General features: G+C 41.6%; 1 protein-coding gene across 3 annotated transcripts; it reads right to left on the bottom strand.

The window, feature by feature from the left end:
* Positions 1 to 450: 450 nt before the first annotated feature.
* On the bottom strand, positions 451 to 5,993 carry rsph1 (radial spoke head component 1). 3 transcript variants are annotated; one of them, XM_023276193.3, is made up of 8 exons: positions 5,824 to 5,993; positions 5,543 to 5,656; positions 4,219 to 4,324; positions 3,983 to 4,073; positions 3,455 to 3,590; positions 2,234 to 2,305; positions 1,462 to 1,570; positions 451 to 598 (listed from the first exon to the last, which is right to left on the bottom strand). In XM_023276193.3, the coding sequence occupies exons 1-8, from the start codon at positions 5,872 to 5,874 to the stop codon at positions 552 to 554; spliced, it is 726 nt and encodes a 241-aa protein (XP_023131961.1). In that variant the 5' UTR covers positions 5,875 to 5,993; the 3' UTR covers positions 451 to 551. The 3 variants fall into 3 exon arrangements, with proteins under 3 accessions (XP_023131961.1, XP_023131962.1, XP_054860135.1); XM_055004160.1 differs by lacking the exon at positions 451 to 598 and adding an exon at positions 626 to 1,189; XM_023276194.3 differs by lacking the exon at positions 5,543 to 5,656.
* Positions 5,994 to 21,874: the final 15,881 nt, after the last annotated feature.

Here is a 21,874-nt window from a genome sequence, read left to right as displayed (position 1 = left end):
GTCTGTGTGCCAGACAAGTATACGACACTAATCATATTGTCAGTAAGTGGACATGACAGAAGAAATTTTGCACTATGCTGAATTTGTTTAAAGGAACTGAAATAACCCGACAACAAGACATGGTGACTAAAATAATCCTGACTGATTTGGTGAATTTGCTTTATGGAAGAGGCCTGAGAATGAGAACAACCATGTGTAACAGGAATTTTGCTTTGGTGAAGTTAAGTTGTTATCCCTTCAGTTTCTCTTGGCTAACAAAGTCAAATGTCAAATTACCTCGGTGATTCTGTGGCTTTTGAAACGCAGTTTTCTTTGTCAGGCAAGTAAACTGATGTTGTTCTACACAGTGCCACAAAGGGGCACTATCTGCTTTACACTACATTACATACAAACATTACTCAACATGTCCAGTTTCTACAGAATCAGATACCTACAAAGACAACACACACGGAAGCTTAACAAGCTGTATTTACATTTTTATCAATATATTCAGGTTATTTTATCCATTGAACAAAAATTGAAAGATGCAGGACTGTGCGTTGATCACATCGTTAGTTTCCCGACTTCTCCTCTGCTGGAGCTGTTTCCTTTTCCCCAGCTAACAAAGGAAAACACAAATACTTCCTTGAGTGCAGATTCTTTTTTTCCCCCCACTACATGAGGGAGTCTGCATCTTTGAGTCTGAAGAATTGGAAGCATGACATTTGTGTAGCATCACTATAAACCATAGTCATAAACAGTTCAATGTATGCCTTAAAAACATTTTATAAAATTAATAACTCATATGTCAGAATTTTCCAAATTTTGTGGATTGTTTTGTAGCATTCAAAAAATTATTATAAAAATTGCAAGCAAACACTTAAGAAGCTAATTAAATGTACAGTAGTGTAGCAAAGGCATTCAAACCACAACATATAAGGACATACAGACACCAGAGAAAACCATTAAATGAAAAAATAAAAAGTGATACTGTTTGATTTTTTTCTTTTTTCTTTTTTTCTTTTTTGATTATTCAAAAAACTGTTTGGTTGGTGTCCCGAGAAAGAGTTCTTGGGTAGGTGAGGATCTACTGGGGAACATCCATCTATTATCTATACACCGCTTAATCCTCATTAGGGTTTCAGGGAGCTGGAGTCCATCCCAGCAGATTTAGGGTGAAGGCAGGGGACACCCTGGACAGGTCACCAGTCTATCACAGGGTCACATATAGAGACAAACAATCACACTCACATTCACACCTACGGACAATTTAGAATCACCAGTTAACCTCAGCATGTTTTTAGACTGTGGGAGGAAGCTGGAGAACCTGGAGAAAACCCACACATGCGCAGAGAGAACATGCAAACTCTGTGCAGAAAGATCTCAGGCCCAGGTCACAGTGCTAACCAATGAGCTACTGTACAGCCATGCTGTGGAACAGAATTTCTAAAACCTTGGCTGTACCTGGCTGCTAATTTTCACCTGAAGTCTCTTTGCCAGGAGTCCACAGCGTCAAGCCAGTGATACACTTGGGAATCCACTTGAGGACAAGAGCAGAGGGCAACTCACCCCACTCATCTTCAGCTTGGTCCTGCAAAGAATGGACGGAAGCTTTTGGACTGCACTGGACGAAAAATGCAAACATGTTTCTGTCTTGATGTTTTCACAGATATAGCACTGTCACATTTTTTATGACACACCAGCATAATGTTTGTGGAGTAAGCCAAGTGTAAAAACATCTGCAAACTCACTGCAGTTTCCGTCATTACCCTGTAGTCAACCACATCATGCATAGTCAAACATGCACTGAGAGACAAGTGTGTTCGTTCAAAAAAACCCCACATCTAATAAGAATGCATTCTTTTGCACAAAGTGACATTCTCATGTTTAAAAATCCCCAAAGGCCAACACACTGGTGCTCTAGCTACTGGAAAAAGGCACAGCATCAGCAGTCTTATAGAAACAATGGCAGCTCCTCCTCAACTCCCCCTGAGGCCACTAACGTGAGATAACCCTCTCTAGAGCCCGAGTAGGGAAACTTCTGAGCGTTTCTATTTTCACCATTGTGCTCAGTGCCCATCGTCTGAAGGTTTAGAGTTGTCACAGTTATGCTGTGTTTCAGTGCATTGTGTCTGCGCCATATCATGAGTGCATTCATTTAGTGGATCCTGACAAAATCCACATTTTCCACAATACTGCTACCACCGATAAATTCTCACTTTCCCTTTAAAACAAATCAATTATGTTGGATTACCTGCTCTACTTGGTGGTATTCTCCATGTTGCTCACAGCCGGTATCAAACTCATACTTCCCTGGTCCAGATGGCTGCAAAATATGATTGAATTTATTGAAGAATAAAGATGCAGAGTTTACGTAGTAATATCACAGATTAAAATGACTGAAATAAAACTGAACAGAAAACTATGGTTTATTGCAAGAGGTTGAAGAAATATTCAGATGCTTTATTTAAGTGAAATTACCAACAGAGCAATGTAAAAATACTCACTACTTTTACTACAAGTAAAGTCCTGCATTCAAATCCCTTCTAAAGTAAATGCACATAGGTCTTAACAGCAAAATGTAGTTATAATATTCAAGTAAAAACCCTGGTTCGGTTCCTCTGACTGACATATTGTTATGTATGACATCAATAGAATAGTAATAGTGAAGTACCAGCGTGTCAGTAGCATGTTACTGTTGTTGCTGCTGCAGGTGGAGTAAGTTTGAGTGACTGTATATCCAGTTTTATATGCAAGGACAGCAGATAAATCAGAGGGCACCAAAAATGATTAATGGGAGAGGAAAGTCCTGACACAGTCTGATTCAGTTTTTGGACTTTTTCCTCTAATCTTTGGTTTTGGGTGGGGTATTGGATATTTTAAACATTTACTTAGTGAAACCATATGAGAATTTTAGAGAGAAAAATCATGAATTGGTGGAGCTATTAACAACTGAAAGACATCCAAAATGTGAGGTTGACAAAATACTGCTGGAAACCATTGTTCTAATCTCTAACTCCATGCTGTATTTTAAAAGTGTGTTATATTATTAATTTTGTAAATTCTTTATTTCAAATGTAACTAAACATGTCAAACAAATCTACAGGAGTAGAAAGTGCATTGTTTCCCTGGAACTAGAGTTTAAATGTTTAGGTCTGGCCATTACAACTATCAACTTTACTAAAAACAAATCAGGGGTAAGAAACACAAGTGGTCAGGTGATCAGACACATATGAAATATAGAAGAAATGAACTTAAAGATATTTCCATATTGATGTAAAGACACTTAGAGCTAAAATAATCTCCTTGTATTCTATTCTGTGCTAAGCCAGTTTCTTCCCTGACAGAGACTGATCTCTCCTAGCACGGAAGAACCAAACCATTTAAACTAATATTAAACATAATTGTCCTTTTTCACAGCATATCAATCACTAGCACAAGAATTTTGTGAATAAGCCATAACAACAGAACTTACATTACTGTTGACAAAGTTGCCCTTGTATCTGTGGTTAGTATGGATGTACTCTCCAGCTGCCTCCATCTTGCCATTTATCCATGTCCCCTTGTATTTTGATCCAGTTGCGTGGTAGCAGTAGACGCCCTGACCATGTCTGACAAATACACAGCACCAATAATTTCAGTGGGTTTTTAAACTTCCTGTATCGAGTTAGAATTGATTCAGCAATGTGCATGTAAAGATGCAGTTCCTGATCTGAGCTGGAACTGGACCTGTCTGAAAGTGAAAAATGTTAAAGACATATTGATTACATAACTACCATTAAAAAGCATTTCAGTGGCATCTCAACATGAAAAATGCCCTGCTGTATGCTGCAATGTATGGATTTTATTGCTTGCAAAGCAATAAATCCACACTCACTGAATAGCTGAGGAACACATTGGGATTACAATGGGCATTGGCCCCGAACCAGTGAAGGAATGTGTGCTATCAGAAATGAAAACTACAAACATCTTGCATTTGTGATTCTGAAAGCCATAGATATACCTCAGGTGATGCAGCCACTCTCCATCATATGTGTCTCTATTGGAGTAGGTGTAGACACCATGGCCTTCTCTCAAGTCCTCCACCCAGGACCCTTATAGTCAAAGAGAGGCAGATCTGGTTTCTGAGACCATGTTCAGCTAGGTCTGTGTTGACTCACTGAATTTAAAAACCTGTAAAAATACACTTTATCACATATTGTGAACTAGTTCAGCTCATGTAAAGCTGATTTATTATACCTTCATAAATGGACCCATCTGGATAGTAGAAGGTGCCCTGTCCATGTTTCATGTTTTGGCGATAGTCTCCCACATATCTGGCACCATTCTTGAAGCGATATGTCCCCTATTGGAGAAAACAGTATATTAGTCCTACAGAAAACAAATACTTTCACTGTTTATTAATCCAACCATCCATCATTGATACACCACTTAATCCTCATTAGGGTCGCGGCAGGGTTGGAGTCTATCCCAGCTGACTTAGGCTGAAGGCAGGGGACACCCTGGAGAGTTCACCAGTTTATCACAGTTCTACACAGAGACAAACAAGCACACTTACATTCACACCTACGGACAGTTTAGAATTAGCAATTAACCTCAGCATATTTTTGGACTGTGGGAGGAAGCCGCAGTACCCAGAGAAAACCCACACATACACAGAGAGAACATGTAAACTACATGCAGAAAAATCCCAGGCCCAGGCCAGGACATGAACTGGGGATCGTCTAGCTGTGCAGCTCTGTTCTGTATCATAAATTTATCAATTGCTGAATTAGTTGTTTGGTCGACAAAATGCCAGAAAATGGTAAGAAATGTCAGTGTTTCTGAAAGCCCACAATGAAAAATGTCCCGTTTTGTCTACAGCAAAAGGATATTCAGCTTACTTTCATAGAGTAAAAAAAATGAAAACGTAAGAAGATAGAGGCAGATGATTTCGACTTTTTTTTCTTTTCAAAATACTCAAACCATTGAATTGATAATCAAAATATTTGATGAACAATTAGTGAATAGCGAACTGTTTAGATGTTGAAGTTTTAATATACATTTGTGCTTTTATGGTTACATAACACAATACCTAATAGCAATAACAGAAATATTGTTTTCATCACAGACTGAATATGGATCTACAAGGAAACAAAATGGAAAGTAAATGAGCATTGCTTAAATTTAAAGTGTACATTAACCTCATGCAAAATCCACACAGATATTTGAAATCCACTCCTTTTTACAACATCTCAACAATAAGAAGTAAGATATTCATGGAGTGCATTGGGCCTATTGGAATAATTAATATATAGATTTTTTTAAATTATACTTTCCACCCACCATTTTAGACCGGATTGGTGTGAATGTTGGAGGCAATATGCTATACAAAGTTTGCTGTTTATGTAATGTACACAGAGCTCCATGATTATTACTTCTATAATTGAATGTGTAGTTGCCTTGAGTGGGTTTTCTGTGGTCTCAGTGTCCACTAAGCCCAATTTGCATAGAGTTATAGTGTGTACTTGAACTGGAACAGAGCTAATGGCGGATTTGAACTGACTCAGCTCGAACACCCCACCTGTCCATGTCTTTTCCCATTCTCATACTCTCCCTGATAAATGTCTCCGTTGGGCAGAACAGCTTTCCCGACTCCGTGCCTCTCTCCTGCTTCATTTCTACCCCCGTCATACTCCTGCTCCAGACAGACAATCAAAACAGTTCAAATGTGGAGAAAATCTACAAACAGCTACATATCGATCATCATATCAAACACACACTGCTTACTGGGTATTTGCGTGCGGCTAATGTAAACGTTTGCTTGGGCATGACAAAGCGAATTAACAAGCTGTGCTCTCTCACCCCCAGTTTATTTTGTTCATCGTCAAACACATCCGATCCTATATCCGACATTGTTCTCCTTCAGTTTCAGGACGAATTTGCTTCAGTTCTAATTTGAGATGAAGCTTCAGAAACTGGAGAGATGCTCATCCAACTCTGTGCTGTTGTTAGTTTACGGTTGCCTAGACGACGAGCCGTCACATGTGACTGAGGACCAGGCGCAAGCAGTTAATCGGGCCGGCGGTATTTCCGGTTACCTAACGTTCCCACCTTCAGAGGTTCAAAAGAAAAGTCTTTTTTTCGGCTGTGTGTGTTCAGCTGAGTGACGGCTCGTCATTCAGAACTTTCGGTAAGCTTTGATATCATGTTTTAAAAAGAGAGAGTCTCGAACTTATGACCCCGCTGCATGTGCTCATTCAACTTTGCTACACAGTGGAAACAGTTTTCACTAATATTTCCATTTAAATGATCTATTATTCTATAAATAAACAGAAGTAAGCCTATTCTGACAGGCATTGATAGCAGTGAAACAACCTTTGATATCCCACAGTTACTATGTGTAACCAGGTGGTAAACAGAGGCAGTAAACTGAAAAAAACACTGAAATGCCTGTTTGTGGCTCTTCTGCTGGTTCTAATTTTGGACAGCAGGGGGCGTATGGTCATTGTTGTACCTCCGGTAGTTTGGAGGTCCGAGGGCAGAATACCGGAAGTTGTGATCGCAGAGACAGTCGTGGATCAGGACCGTAAGAAAAATGAGTGCCGATGGTTGGAGGATGGAAGCACTGCACATGTGCCGCTGATGCTAGTCGTCGTGGTGCTGGGGGCCACAGCCGTATGTTTCTCGTATGTTTCTCGTATGTTTCTCGTATGTTTCTTGTATGTTTCTGTTTCGGGTACTGTTTCTAGTACTGTTGCTTATATAGTTGCTAATGTATTGTGCCATAAGCTTTGGGGAATACATTTCATTTTAGAAATTCTATTACATGTAAATAAATTGGGAAACAAAGAACCCCCACAAAAATTAAATTTGAAGTATTGGTGTCTGATTTAACCCGGCTTCAAATCTTGGTACCAGGAGTGGGGTTTCCATTGTATTTTCTTTTCAAAAAAAAAAAAATTTAAAACTAGGCGCCATAAGTTTGTAGTTTAGAAACATACGGTTGTGGTGAAGAGGGGCGTGGCTGCAGATTCTGGAGAAGGAGTTCGACGGTGTTCGGTGGTGGCAAGAATCTAGGGGGCTCCCAGAGGATGCTGGTGTGGTGGACATCGTGAAACAGGCCATACGACGAGGAATTGGTGCTGGTGGCCGGAGAGGACGTCTACCAAGTTTGGTGCCAGAGGGAGAGGGACCCCAGGAAGGAGTGGACATCGCCCAGGGACATCGGTTGAACTGATCCTGCAGTAAATTTATCCTTTGCTTGTGTATCCAAGACTTGACTTTAAAGACTGAACTTTGTTGCACAAGTATAAAAAAAAATGTCAGTGCATGATGAAGATAGTGTAGTAGGTGATGGACAAGAGATGAGAAATGATCAGAACAGTTTGCCTGATGATGAAGCATCACAAGCTGATATACAACTGCAAATTAGCGAATTAGCCAAAAAGCAACAAGAAGTCATGACAGCGATATCCACATTGCACGCTGTACCATCCAGGTCCTACGTTTATGTGCCAAGAGAGCGTCATATTGCACCGTTCAGTGGAGACATTGATAGAGATGGAAGATCTGTTGATGAATTCATTGAAGAGGTTGAACGAGCGCTAGCTGTCAGAAATCAGTCCCCCTTTGAAGAGTTTGATTTTGTGATGTCACTCTTGAGAGGGTCAGCGTTAGAAGAAGTGCGGTTATGCAAAGATGAAACAACTGATCAGATCAGTGATTTATTTAGCTACCTCAGGGAAGCTTTTGGTGATAAGCGCAGTGCCTCCCAGCTGCTACAGAGCTTCTTTAGTTGCAAACAGAAGGAAAGTGAAGACATACGTGAATTTTCACACGCTTTATCATAGGTCTTAAGCTTGGTACTGAAACGCTATCCAAACTCAGTGGCTAATGAGAAAGTAGCGTTAAGGGATCAGTTCGTAGAGGGGGTGAGAGATCCTTCCTTGAGACGAGAGCTACGTAAATACGTCAGAGCTCATCCTGAATCATCTTTGATAGAAGTAAGGGAAGAAGCTTACTTGTGGGCCTCAGAAGAGCCAGCCGTAAGCACAAAGTGTGTTAAGAGTAAAGTCAAAGCTTGTAGCCAAATGACAACAGAGGCACAGTATACAGCTGTAACTGCTACTGAAAAACCAGTGTATCTGGAGAATGTCATGAAGGTTCTCCCCGAACAAAGTAGAGTCAGTACTACAGGTCAAAGTAGTGAAAAATCTGTCTCACTCGATGATGTTGTGAAAGTCCTTGTAGAACAAGGTAAAGTTATCACAGAACTGACTAAAGCAGTAAAGGATTTGAAATCTCAGAATCAGAGACCTAGTGCTCCAGCAGGTAGTAGGCTACAAACACCCAAGTTTACAGCAGATGGTAAGCCTATATGCTTTAAATGTCAAACTGAAGGTCATATTGCTAAACACTGTCCACAGAAGAGGCGTCAAGGTGTAGAAAACCCTTCCACATCAAGTCAGCAGGGAAACGGGAATCCCTGGTTGCAGTGAGTCGGGCAATACAGGGACAAAGGGTAGACTCAGCCAAACCTGACATTTCACGAGAGCAAATGATTGCACGTGCAATAGGCGAGTGTCCAGTTGTTAATATTCGACTTAACAGTACACCTGCCCGTTGTTTGTTAGATACAGGTAGTCAAGTCAGTACCATCACTGATGAGTTTTTCAGAAAGCAGTTGTTTGGAGATGATGACTCAATGCTGTCCACCTCTAGTTGGCTCAAGTTAACAGCTGCAAACGGACTCGATATTCCTTATCAAGGGTATGTTGAACTGGAATTGGAGACGATGGGCTTGAAAATTCCAAACTGTGGCTTTTTGGTTTTAAAAGCCTCTGACAGTACAACTGTAACAGAACACTGCATCATTGGAATGAATGTGATACGTAGGTGTCAACAGCTAGTGACAACAGAGTTTGACACAGCGCTGAAGGGCTCTTTAGATACTGCTTGGAGAACTGTATTCCAGCAATTGCAGACATGCACTGTTGAAAAGAAAACAATGGCCAGAGTCGCAGGCAGGGACAAAGTCAGGATTCCAGCTGCTTCTGTGACAACAGTCATGGTTAGAGGTAATCCAAGAGCTGCACACAAAGATTCCCATCTGATTATTGAACCTGGAAATACACCACTACCCTCAGGTGTAGCAGTTATCCCAACACTGGTAAACAGCAAAAATCATATCCTTCCCGTTCAGATTGTAAACTTCTCATCGGAGGATGTGTGGCTATGTCCAAGAACCAGACTTGGTGTTATATCTCTAGTTGACTGTGTTGAAAGTGACCAGACCTGTGATGTTCAGTTTCATCGCATCTCTGCTGATGTTGAACAAGTCTGTGTTAACACTAAAGATGAACAAGTTGACAGTAAAGTGCAGTTGCTCTTAGACAATCTTGACATTGCAGGCACAGCTGAAGAACAAGCTTCTCTGCGTGCTTTACTGACTAAGTACATTGATGTTTTCACTAATGATGATGACAACCTCGGGTTTACTGATAAAGTAAAACATGAAATCAAGTTGGTTGATGACACTCCCGTCACACAGCCTTATAGGCGAGTCCCACCCAACCAGTACAAGGAAGTCCAAGAACACATTTCAAAGTTGTTGAAAAAGGGCATAATCCAGGAGAGTGAGAGTTCATACGCCTCCCCTGTGGTTGTGGTCCGTAAGAGTGATGGTAGCATACGTCTATGTGTGGACTACCGTAAACTGAACCTGAAAACCAAGAAAGATGCATTCCCACTGCCTCGCATCGATGAGAGTTTTGATGCGTTGAAAGGTGCTAAATACTTTTCCACCATCGATCTTGCAAGTGGGTACCACCAGGTGGTGGTTGAGGAGAATGATAGGCATAAGACTGCCTTCACAACACCATTTGGCCTTTTTGAGTATCTGCGCATGCCAATGGGTGTTTGCAATGGTCCTGCAACCTTTCAAAGGCTAATGCAGGCGACTATGAATGACTTGATCTTTGAGATAATGCTGGTATATCTAGATGACATCTTGGTATACTCACCCTCGTTCCAGTCCCACCTCGAAAGGCTTGACATAGTGTTTAAGCGACTCAGAGACACTGGTCTTAAGCTAAAGTGGGGAAAATGTCATTTTCTTCAGAAGGAAGTCAGGTTTCTAGGGCATCAGATCTCAGCAGACGGGATTGCAACAGATCCTTCAAAGTTGGCGGCTGTTAAGGAGTGGCCTTTGCCTTCCACAGTGAAAGAGCTTCAGTCCTTTTTGGGTTTGTGTAGTTACTACAGACGTTATGTTGAAGGATTTTCAAAGATCGCTGCTCCATTGCATGATCTGGTAAATCAGTGTCGTGATTCTTACAGTTCAGCTAAGACCAACCAAAAGCTAAGTACATTGTGGGACACTGACTGTCAAAAGGCATTTAAGATGCTAAAGGAGAAACTCATCACTGCACCAGTTTTAGGGTATGCAGATTTTACTAGCCCCTTTATTTTGGAGACAGATGCGAGTGGTCAGGGCCTAGGAGCTATCCTATATCAGGTACAGGGTGACAAAAAAAGAGTGATCGCTTATGCAAGCAGGCGGCTAAGAAATGCAGAAAGGAATGACAAGAACTATAGCAGCATGAAGTTAGAACTTCTAGCACTGAAGTGGGCTGTAGTAGAAAAATTTAGGGGTTACCTGCTTGGATCAAAGTTTACAGTAATAACTGACAATAACCCCTTGTGTCATCTTAAGAGTGCAAAACTTGGAGCCATTGAACAAAGGTGGGTGGCGCAGCTGGCTGCTTTTGACTTTGAAGTCCAATATCGCCCAGGACGATGCAACTCTGCAGCTGATGCTCTGTCACGGCACCTGTTAGCAGGGGAGCCACAGCCTGATCCAGATGACGAACAGTTTGATGATTGTGTGGCCATTTGTAACGTTATCTGGAGAGGGACACCTCTTGAACCAGAACTGGTCAACGCAGGGGTTAAATGTTGTCAAGTGAATCAAATCCGGGCTCTAGAAGCAGATGTGTGTCAGTCAAGTGCTCAGGGAGCGACACCAACTCTCCCAGGCTATTCAAAGGAAGAGTTGCAGACATTCCAGAGCCAGGATTCAGTGATCAGTATTTTTCTCACATTTTGGAATCAGAAGCGCAAGCCAAGTCCAGAGGAGAGGAAAAGTCTTCCCAGAGCTGTGAAGTCACTGTTAAAACAGTGGAAATACATCAGAGAAAGAGATGGATTGTTGTATAGGGTGCGTGAAGATGTACGCTATGGAGACTGTTTTCAGTTGCTTGTTCCTACTTCTTTGCAGAAACAAATAATGGAGAGTGTGCATGACTCAATGGGCCATCAAGGCATTGAAAGAACACTTCAGTTGCTGAGGCAAAGAGCATTCTGGGTAGGCATGCACTATGTTGAACAGTGGGTTAAAAACTGTCAGCGCTGTATTTTAACCAAAATGCCACGTCCTAAGATTCACCCACCTATGAAATCATTTCTCACATCCAGACCACTAGAAGTGGTGGTAGTGGACTTTACTGTGCTAGAGCCAGCTACAGATGGCCGAGAAAATGTTCTAGTGATCACAGATGTATTCACAAAGTTCACTCAGGCTTTTCCCACTCGGGACCAAAAAGCAGAGACCACAGCAAAAGTACTGTTGAAGGAATGGTTTATGAAGTACGGTGTACCTGAACGGTTGCATTCAGATCAGGGTCGTAACTTTGAATCAGAAGTCATCAATGAGCTCTGTAAACTGTATGGGGTAAGAAAGACACGCTCAACGCCTTATCATCCCACCGGCAATGCCCAGTGTGAGCGTTTTAATCGCACCTTACATGAGTTACTGCGCACGCTCCCAGCTGAGAAAAAGAGGCGTTGGCCTGACCATTTACTGGAGCTTGTGTATGCTTATAATGTGACCCCACATGCAACAACAGGCTATTCCCCATATTATCTGCTTTATGGAGTGGAACCACATCTTCCAGTTGATGCACTTCTTGCAAATGAGCATCCAGGAGACAATAAACTTGATTGGCTTGCAGTTCATCAACAGAGGTTGAGAGATGCTCATGCTAAGGCTAAGGAATGTGCAGAGCAGAAAGCTGAAGAACGGATTGCTTTCCAAAGTGACAAAGTGTACTGTCCAGAAGTGGACGTAGGTCAGTATGTGTATTTGAGGCATAGACCTCCAGGTCGCAACAAGATACAAGATGCTTGGAATGCAACAGTGTACCAGGTTGTAGACATATGGGGTACCACTTACACTGTACAACCTGCAGAGGGAGGACCAGTAAAAAGGGTAAACAGAGTAGACATCAGACCATGTGGTAATCTGCCTGTGCAAATGCTTAGAGAGGTGACAGAACCACTAAGTGAGCCGTCAATGATCAGGGAGACTGAGACAGAGAGGTCAGATGAAGGACTGGAAGAAGGGGTGATAATAGAGGAGGTTTCTTTTGTGTTAAACCAAAGTCCTGATGCAGAGAACACTCCTGTTAGGGACTGTGAACAGGAATCCGGGGGTCTTGACTGTGAAGTGGGTTCAGTGTGTGAACTGAGGGAAGTGGGGATTGCTGTGGTTGATCAGGAGAAACCAGAACCTGTCAAGTCCAGGAAGCAGTCTAATGTGCAGATTCAAACAGGTTGTCAGGGATAGAAACTTAACTCTGAGCCAAAGGTCCAGCGTCCAGTACCTGCTCCTCGCCAGAGTAAAAGAGTAAACGCTGGAACTCACTCAAATGTGCACCACGAGCCCAGATCAGTTGTAGAGTCCATGTCTGTGAGCCCTGCAGTGTTGTCAAACATTGTTGCCAGTTTGGGAACTGTATTGTTCCAAGAAGCACTAAATGAGGTCAAGATGATTTTTTTTTTTTTTTTTTTTCCAAGATGGCGCCGTGCCAGCGGCAGCTAGTTACAGCAGCTCCGGTTAACTTTAGGTCTGTTTAGTTATTTTTGTAGTTTTCTTCTCTTTTTAAGTTTTTCTTTTCAGCAAGTAGGGTGACGCTTTTGTACGGGACAGACATGGATGTGCAAATAGCGTTTTCCCTACTTTGTTTACTACTGTTTTCGGAACTTTTTAAATCCGCATCTGATGACCCGTTCAGCCATGGCTCCATTGTTTACAGTCGGGAACAGCTGAGAGACCAGACATCCCAGCTGAGCTCCGCAGAAGGAGGAGAGGATGCCGGGCAGGACTGAAGCGTCGGGAGAAGAGGAGACGCTACAAGCCGTCCGTTCCATCTGTGATTATGGGGAATGTGAGGTCTCTCCCGAATAAGATGGAAGAACTGACGGCGCTGACCAGGCTGCAGTGGGAGTATAGGGAGAGCAGCCTCATGATGTTCACGGAGTCATGGCTGAATGAACTCACTCCGGACTCACTTTTAACTCTGGACGGATTCCATCTGGTCAGAGCGGACCGGAACGCGAGGGAGAGTGGTAAGAGAAAGGGAGGGGGCCTCGCGATGTATGTGAATGAGAGATGGTGTAATGCTGGACACATTAGCGTTAAAGAGCAGCTCTGCACTAAGGATGTAGAATTACTGGCGGTCAGTCTGCGTCCGTTCTATCTGCCCCGGGAGTATTCACATGTAATAGCCATTACTGTGTACATCCCTCCCTCGGCTGATGCGGCTGCAGCCTGTGAACTCATCCACAGTGTAGTGTCCCAGCTGCAAACATCTCACCCTCAGTCTCTTATTATCATCTCAGGAGACTTTAATCATGCATCGCTCTCTGCCACTCTCCCCACGTTCACCCAGTACGTGACCTGCCATACCAGAGACAATAAAACCCTGGACCTGCTGTATGCAAACATCAAGGATACATACAGCTCCTCCCCCCTCCCCCCACTGGGCCACTCAGATCACAACCTGGTGAGACTGCAGCCCATTTACATACCTATGGTGAAGAAACAACCCCCCACCACCAGGTATGTGAAGAAGTGGTCTGACGAGGCCACTGAGGCGCTGCAGGACTGCTTTGAGACCACAGACTGGGATGTGCTGTGTGGTCCACACGGGGAGGACATTGATGCACTGACAGACACTGTTACGGACTATATCAACTTCTGTGCAGAGAACATCGTACCGACCAGGAAAGTACGGTGTTTCTCTAACAGCAAACCCTGGGTGTCCCTGGAACTGAAGGCCCTGCTGAAGGAGAAGAGGAGGGTCTTTGGATCTGGGGACAAAGAGGAGCTGAGGAGGGTGCAGAAGGAGATAAAGAAGAAGATCAAGGCGGACAAGGCCAGCTACAGGACCAAGATGGAATCTCACCTGCAGGACAATAACACAAGGGAGGTCTGGAGAGACCTGAGATCCATCTCTGGTTACAGCAGAGGCCATGAGAGGGGAGCTGCAGCAGGAGACCAGGAGTGGGCCAATGAGCTGAATCTGTTCTTTAACAGATTCGACTCTGCTCCCACTCCTCCCCCCTCTCATCAAAGCACCGACCAGCCAGCTCCTTCTTCACACCTCAGCTCTCTACCACCAACACCACCAACAGCACCCCTCCTCCCATCCCCGTCTTCTACCACCTCCGGACTTCGCATACAGCCCCATCACCCCTCCTCGTCTCACCCCCCACCACCACCATCACCCCTCCTCCTGCCACCCTCCTCCACCACCCCCTGCCTCTCCATAACAGCTGATCAGGTGAGAAGTGAGCTTAAAAAGATCAAAACCAGGAAAGCTGCAGGTCCTGATGGAATCAGCTCCAGACTCCTTAGAGACTGTGCAGACCAGCTCTGTCAGGTGCTGCTGCACATCTTTAACCTGAGCCTGAGTCTGGAGAGGGTTCCTCTGTTATGGAAGACTTCCTGCCTGGTTCCTGTCTCTAAGACCAGGAACCCCAGGGAGCCTAACCACTTCAGACCTGTGGCCCTCACTTCTCACCTGATGAAGACCATGGAGAGGATCGTCCTCAAGAACCTCCGTCCCCAGGTGAGCCAGTATCTGGATCCACTGCAGTTCGCCTACCAACCGAACATTGGAGTGGATGATGCAGTGGCCTACCTGCTGCACAGATCATTGACTCATCTGGAGAAACCCAGCAGCACTGTGAGGGTCATGTTCTTTGACTTCTCCAGTGCTTTCAACACCATCCAGCCTTCTCTGCTTAGGGTGAAGCTTGAAGGAGCGGGAGTAGACTGTCACCTGGCTGCTTGGACCATCGACTACCTCACCAACAGACCACAGTACGTGAGGCTTCAGGACTGTGTGTCTGATGTGGTAGTCAGCAGCATGGGGGCCCCACAGGGGACAGTGCTCTCCCCCTTTCTCTTCACCCTGTACACATCGGACTTCCACTACAACTCTGGGAGCTGTCACCTCCAGAAGTTCTCCGATGATACAGCCATTGTTGGGTGCGTATCTGAAGGGGACGAGCGGGAGTATAGGATGGTCATCTCTGACTTTGTGGACTGGTGTGAGCGAAACCATCTGCAGCTCAACGCCAGTAAGACGAAGGAGATGATCGTGGACTTCCGCAGGAGGAGGACACCCCGGACTGCACCGGTGAACATCCAGGGTTTGGACATTGACATGGTGGACATATACAAATACCTGGGTGTTCACCTCAATAATAAACTGGACTGGACACACAATACAGAGGTCCTGTACAAGAAGGGCCAAAGTCGTCTCCACCTGCTGAGGAGACTGAGGTCCTTTGGAGTGTGCAGGACTCTGCTCAGGACATTCTATGACTCTGTGGTAGCGTCTGCTATTTTCTATGCAGTGGTCTGCTGGGGAGCAGGGAGCACTGAAAGGGACAGAAAGAGACTAAACAGACTGGTCAGGAGGGCTGGTTCTGTCCTGGACTGTTCCCTGGACTCCATAGAGGAGGTGGGTGAGAGGAGGATGTTGTCAAAGCTCACATCCATCATGGACAATCCCTCTCACCCACTGCATGACACTGTGGGGTCTTTAAGCAGCTCCTTCAGCAGCAGACTGAGACATCCACCCTGCAAGAAAGAGCGCTATCGCAGGTCCTTCATCCCATCTGCTATAAGACTTTACAACATCAGCATCACTGGCTGATGTTAACATAAACTGGACTATATCATTACCACCCCAAACCATAAAATTTGCACTGACATTCTTGCACTGCACATCTCTGCACTTTTAAACTTTATTTTTATTTTTTCTGTTAAAAATTTTTTTCACCCTTGTATATATTGTAAATAAAGCTGCTGTAACAATGTAAATTTCCCCTGGAGTGGGGAGAAATAAAGAACTTTATCTTTATCTTATTTTATCTTATGAGTTATTCTGTCAGCGAGGACGCTGCCAGTTAAGCAGGGGAGAATGTAACCAGGTGGTAAACAGAGGCAGTAAACTGAAAAAACCACTGAAATGCCTGTTTGTGGCTCTTCTGCTGGTTCTCATTTTGGACAGCAGGGGGCGTATGGTCATTGTTGTACCTCCGGTAGTTTGGAGGTCCGAGGGCAGAATACCGGAAGTTGTGATCGCAGAGACAGTCGTGGATCAGGACCGTAAGAAAAATGAGTGCCGATGGTTGGAGGATGGAAGCACTGCACATGTACCGCTGATGCTAGTCGTCCGTGTGCTGGGGGCCACAGCCGTATGTTTCTCGTATGTTTCTCGTATGTTTCTCGTATGTTTCTTGTATGTTTCTGTTTCGGGTACTGTTTCTAGTACTGTTGCTTATATAGTTGCTAATGTATTGTGCCATAAGCTTTGGGGAATACATTTCATTTTAGAAATTCTATTACATGTAAATAAATTGGGAAACAAAGAACCCCCACAAAAATTAAATTTGAAGTATTGGTGTCTGATTTAACCCGGCTTCATATGGGTAATTTAAGAAACTATTAAAGTTCTAATCTGTGACACATAAATTAGCTTAACTATCACTACCAGATGAGGATTTTACCCGGTCTTACGTAGAGTCATCGTTTGCCGTCCTGCAGCCAATCACATTAATAATAACGCTATTCTTTAAAAAAAAAAAAAAAAAAAAAACAGATTTACAAAGTGCTGTAACAATCATAGACTGTAGCTTTGGAAATAATTACTAGACCTCTTGCCGTTTTCTTGTACCAAGTCTACATCTTTCAACATGAATTTTATTACACTGGTTCATTTATTACATCCCTTCTAAAATACATAAACGTATAATAATCTGATGCATGCAATAAATTGAGTTTAAAATTGGAAATATTGAAATGGTACATTTTCAATATTCACACTGTAGAGGTGAAAACATTTTCTGAGTCACCATTATTTGGGGCAGAAGCTGTACATGTAAAAGCCGACAGATCTACTCTTACATTATCATTTGATAGTGCCTGAAAGAAGAGAACTGCAAGGTGACGACAAGACAGCCATGTTGTTGCTTAATGAAGAGGGATGCAGGCTTGGAATTAATTACAACCTGAAGAAGAAAATGCAATATTTCTTCACAAAGAAATGCAAAGGAAGAGGCAGACAACAGTGGCATGGTAGTCATTGTAATGACAAGGAGCATGACTTGCACTACAGGAATAATTCATTGCTGGCTTTGTGGAATAAGTTGATACTCATGCAAGAGTGGTGACACTGCTACATATCAGAATTATTTCACAGGTAGTTTTTAAACAGTATATTTCTCATCATTATTATAGCTGAATAAGTGTGAAAGAAAGTACAAGTCACTTATTCCCAAACATTTTTAACACATGACACCCCATTCATGGGAATTTTTGTCAAGGCAAGCCACCTTAAAACCTGCCGGGAAAATTGCAAGAGAAGTATGTTAATGTGATACAGTTTACTCAAAAAGTTAGGAAACACACTGTTGATTGAGTGCTGAAACCTCAGCATACTAAGAAGCATCCAGTATACACAGAAACTGACAATATGCATGAGTGAAAAAATCCAATGTAGTCCACTATTGGCATACATTTTTAATAAAATTATATTCAATTTATCAAAACACACGACTTGAAGTATGTCATTATGGTAATCAGTGAGCTTTAGCTCAGACAGGAACAATTGTTAACATGTGTCCATCAAATCCTATCAAAGTGCATCTCTGACAGATAATAGACAAAGTGACCTCTGCTTAACAGCCCTTTATTTAGACAACTTGAACTTGACTTGACATTAACTCATAAGCCATGAGATTTTGCCATCTGTTGCATTAAAGATTAAAATGAACTCTAGTTGCAATCCACTGCATTAAACTGGGCCTTGTGAGACTCAGAACGAGGTGGTGGTCAAAATGTCTGAAACACTTATTCAATCAATAGCACATGCCAGTCATAAAAAAGGCAAATGAAAGGCAGTTTGTGGGTGCAGTGATAATCCACACTGCATCATTGTCCTCATGCTGATTATCATTGTCCCTTTGCGGACAGGCCCTAAGAATATCTCACTCCTGATTAGTTCCCTAAAGCAGACCATATTTAAGATAGAGGCACTGTAAGCCACAAGTTCATTGGCTTCTTGTTCATGATTTAATGCCCTTCTTGTCAGTTTACAGTCATCTAATCTGCCTCCTATGACACTGACAGAAGATTTAAAATTAAGAAGCACTTTAGTCTGAAGGCCTTGGTTGACTTCACATTGCAGAGCCGTTCACTCATATTGATGTCCTGTCACCTTGTATGTGTTAATGGTGGCCTGGTGGTCTGTATGTGGACATGTTTTTGCCTGAGCCATTAGGCTTTGTAGTTCATAAAGAAATGAGAATATGAATGGAGAGCACAGTAATTCATAAAAGATGTAGTTAAAGAATTTCTCCCTGTATCTTTTATTTTGACAGCTGTAACTCCCCCCAAAAGATCATACAAATATAGTTTTCTGTGTTCATATTACAGGAATTGTTTAGCTTATTTGGAAATGTGTTTACTTGATTTGTTTTCATTGCTAATCTAAGCTTTGAGTATGCCTAATAGAAAAGCGCTATATAAATCTAATCCATTATTATTATTATTATCTAAGATAGTTGTTATCAGTCTTATATTTGTGCATATAGCCAGGACATGGTTAGCCTAGCCTAGCATAAGGCCTTTAGGTAGTGGGAAACAGCTTAGGGGTAGACTGATTATTGGCCTGGTCAGTTATTAGATACAACATTCAGCTGTGTTGGAGTTTGTGTTATTCTAAATTTTGATACCAAGATTTTCATTTTTATTGCAAATTTAAAGCACTGTCAAATATGGGTTGATGGTATACTTGATTACTAATAAACAATATCACTATCAGTCCTGACAAAATCATACCAATTAAGCCCTAAACAGCCGGTATGGCCTCGTCAGAGATGGAAAATTGTATTTCTGATGCTTTTTAACAAGTTGTGTCTTCTTTATTATTCATTACACAAATACAAATGTGTGCCTTGGTGGTTTTAGAGAGAATTCCATGCTGTAAGTTATTTTCTTCAGGTTTGTTGCACTCACCAACTATACCTTGTTAACTGTACCGTAGCCAAAGACACTGGACAAACCTGGACAAACCATACTGTTTACACCTTTATTTATTTTTTTATATATATATGTGTGTGTGTGTGTGTGTGTGTGTGTGTGTGTGTGTGTGTGTGTGTGTGTGTGTGTGTGTGTGTGTGTGTGTGTGTTATTTTGCACTATTTGACACTTTTATATTTATTTTGCTTGTTTCTATCTATCTATCTATCTATCTATCTATCTATCTATCTATCTATCTATCTATCTATCTATCTATCTATCTATCTATCTATCTATCTATCTATCTGTATTTATTTCTTTTATGTCTTTATTCTTATTATTCTTATTGTTTGGGTCTGGAACAGGTCCACAATACACTTCACTGCACATTATACTATGTATAATTGTGTTTGTGATAAATAAAGATGTTGAATCTTCAATCTTGAAAAACCTGTGCAAGGTGCTGTGCTTCCAGTCTTTATGCTAAGCTAGATCAACTATGTCCTGAGCATAGACTGCATGTATGTTTTAGGGCCGGGTTACTTTGTGATTGACACATCTGTAATGTAATGTTGACAGATCCATACTGTATCACAGTGGATAGTGTCCTCTTGTTCTCAATCAGATTTGCGTCATGATGTCGAGTTTCAAAAAACCAAGATAGCAATGGCCAAATTCCAGACTTGAGAATTCGTAACAGTAGTCTACAAACCAGTGTGTGACGTCATGTTCTCTACATCTATTTAATATCTTTGCCCCTGATTCCAGTTGGTCATAAAACTGATATCGGCCTCTGAAAGGAAGTGAATGTGCATATTTTCCAACACATTGACCTGTTTCTTGAAGTTAATCATATTTCATGTATTATTTTAAACAATTATACTCCTTTTTCATTGCCATTGCTCATAAACAATGTTTTCATGTTGTAGCAACCTCTTTGTGCTAGTGTTTTGTTTCATAATACTATAAGTCATGATTATTTTGTGTCCGTCCTCAAGTGTCCCTCAGAGGTGATTCTATGGAGACGATGGCAGGAGAAAAGAGAGGTCTCCAAATCTCTGTCGCGACCATTAGTCCACTGTAATCTCTAAAGCCATCCTAAGAGGATCCTGGAGGAATTTCTATGGAGGGATTCATCAGCTATGGCTTTATTTCTAAGTCTGTCGGGAAAATAACAAGTGTCACGATGCATCCCTTGCGGTATATTTTTATACAGTACTATTGTACATTATTCAACATTCAACCTGACGCATTTACACATCTCAACTGCCCTATATGAACATTTTGAAGTGACTTCAGTGACAACTGCATATGGTGCCATTAGCCATGGCACACAATTAATCAGTTTGACTAATTTTCTACAAAAAAAATTATCTCTGATTCATGCTTCCTAAATCTGAATATTTTCTGGGTTACTTACCCGTCCTAGAGGATATGTTATAAATTAATAAATAAATATATCATGCCATTAAAAAACATGCAGACAAGACACCTACTTCATCAAACTCATTTAACAGTAAACATGTCTTTGATTTGTGGACAAAAGACATACAAGGACATTATCTTGGATATTGAAAAATGTCATTAAGTGTTTCCCAGACTAAACAAGTAATTAATTAACTGAAGAAATAACTGACTACTGAAATAGTCCTAGTTTGGGATGTTCAAATACAAAAAATCAAGCGTATCACAGCAGTCAATCTTTCTATTAACCTAACATATAGTGGCTGCCGATATTCATATGCACCTGTATATACCCACAATAGTAACTTTCTACCAAGAAAGTTAAGCAGATTTTAAGATGCAGAAAAAATGCTTTACATTTGTGTTAAAGCAAAACATATAAGCTGAAAATTATATCTATCAGTCAACTATGTCTGAATATGTTATTGTGTCATTTAGGATTAAATGTAAAGTAACTAAAATAGTGTTGCTTAAAATGTAAAAACTAAATAAAGACCAAATTATGTTCATAAAAATGTGAATAAAAACAGACTTGGAAATCCTGCCAAAATTTAGTCATTATTGTGTTGTTTTTCAGTCTTTCAAAATAAAGAGCAAAAGATGGTGGGAAAAAAAATTGCAATTTATATATGAGAGAATATACTTTGAAATTACTGTTAAATATTATATTTAAGCAATATCACTGTTACTATTGACAGAAATAAGTATTGTTACGTAAAAGCCACATTTTTATTTAACAAATGTCCCGTATCATAGACATATATGATGCATATCTTGAAAGAAAGCAAAAGCAAAACAAAAAAAATAAGTTTCTGACATTTTTGAAGCCAGCTGTTGAGCATGTAGCATTTAATCTGATAAGTCCATACAGAGACAGACATGTAAATAGGATAATTCAAGGTTTAGGAGCAATTTACATGTTGGAACAATTTATTTGAGAAATATAACTCAGTATCAAGTTGCTTAGGTGTTATAGTGAACAAGTAGATATCTTTTTGCGAGGTTTGCTGTTTCTTATTTCTTCAGTTCATGCTAGGCTAGGCTAACCACCTGCTCTATGAACACAAAGACATA

Source organism: Amphiprion ocellaris, chromosome 18 (genome assembly GCF_022539595.1).
Source record: "Amphiprion ocellaris isolate individual 3 ecotype Okinawa chromosome 18, ASM2253959v1, whole genome shotgun sequence".
NCBI lineage: Eukaryota > Metazoa > Chordata > Actinopteri > Pomacentridae > Amphiprion > Amphiprion ocellaris.
This window is presented reverse-complemented; position numbering and strand designations above follow the sequence as displayed.

Coding starts and splice junctions, on each gene's coding strand:
- rsph1 (XM_023276193.3), bottom strand. CDS start 5,874: ATGTCGGATATAGGATCGGATGTGTTTGACGATGAACAAAATAAACTG. Junction 4,325..5,542: donor ATGGGAAAAGACATGGACAG/GTGGGGTGTTCG, acceptor TTTCTCCAATAG/GGGACATATCGCTTCAAGAA. Junction 4,074..4,218: donor AGATGGGTCCATTTATGAAG/GTATAATAAATC, acceptor TTTGACTATAAG/GGTCCTGGGTGGAGGACTTG.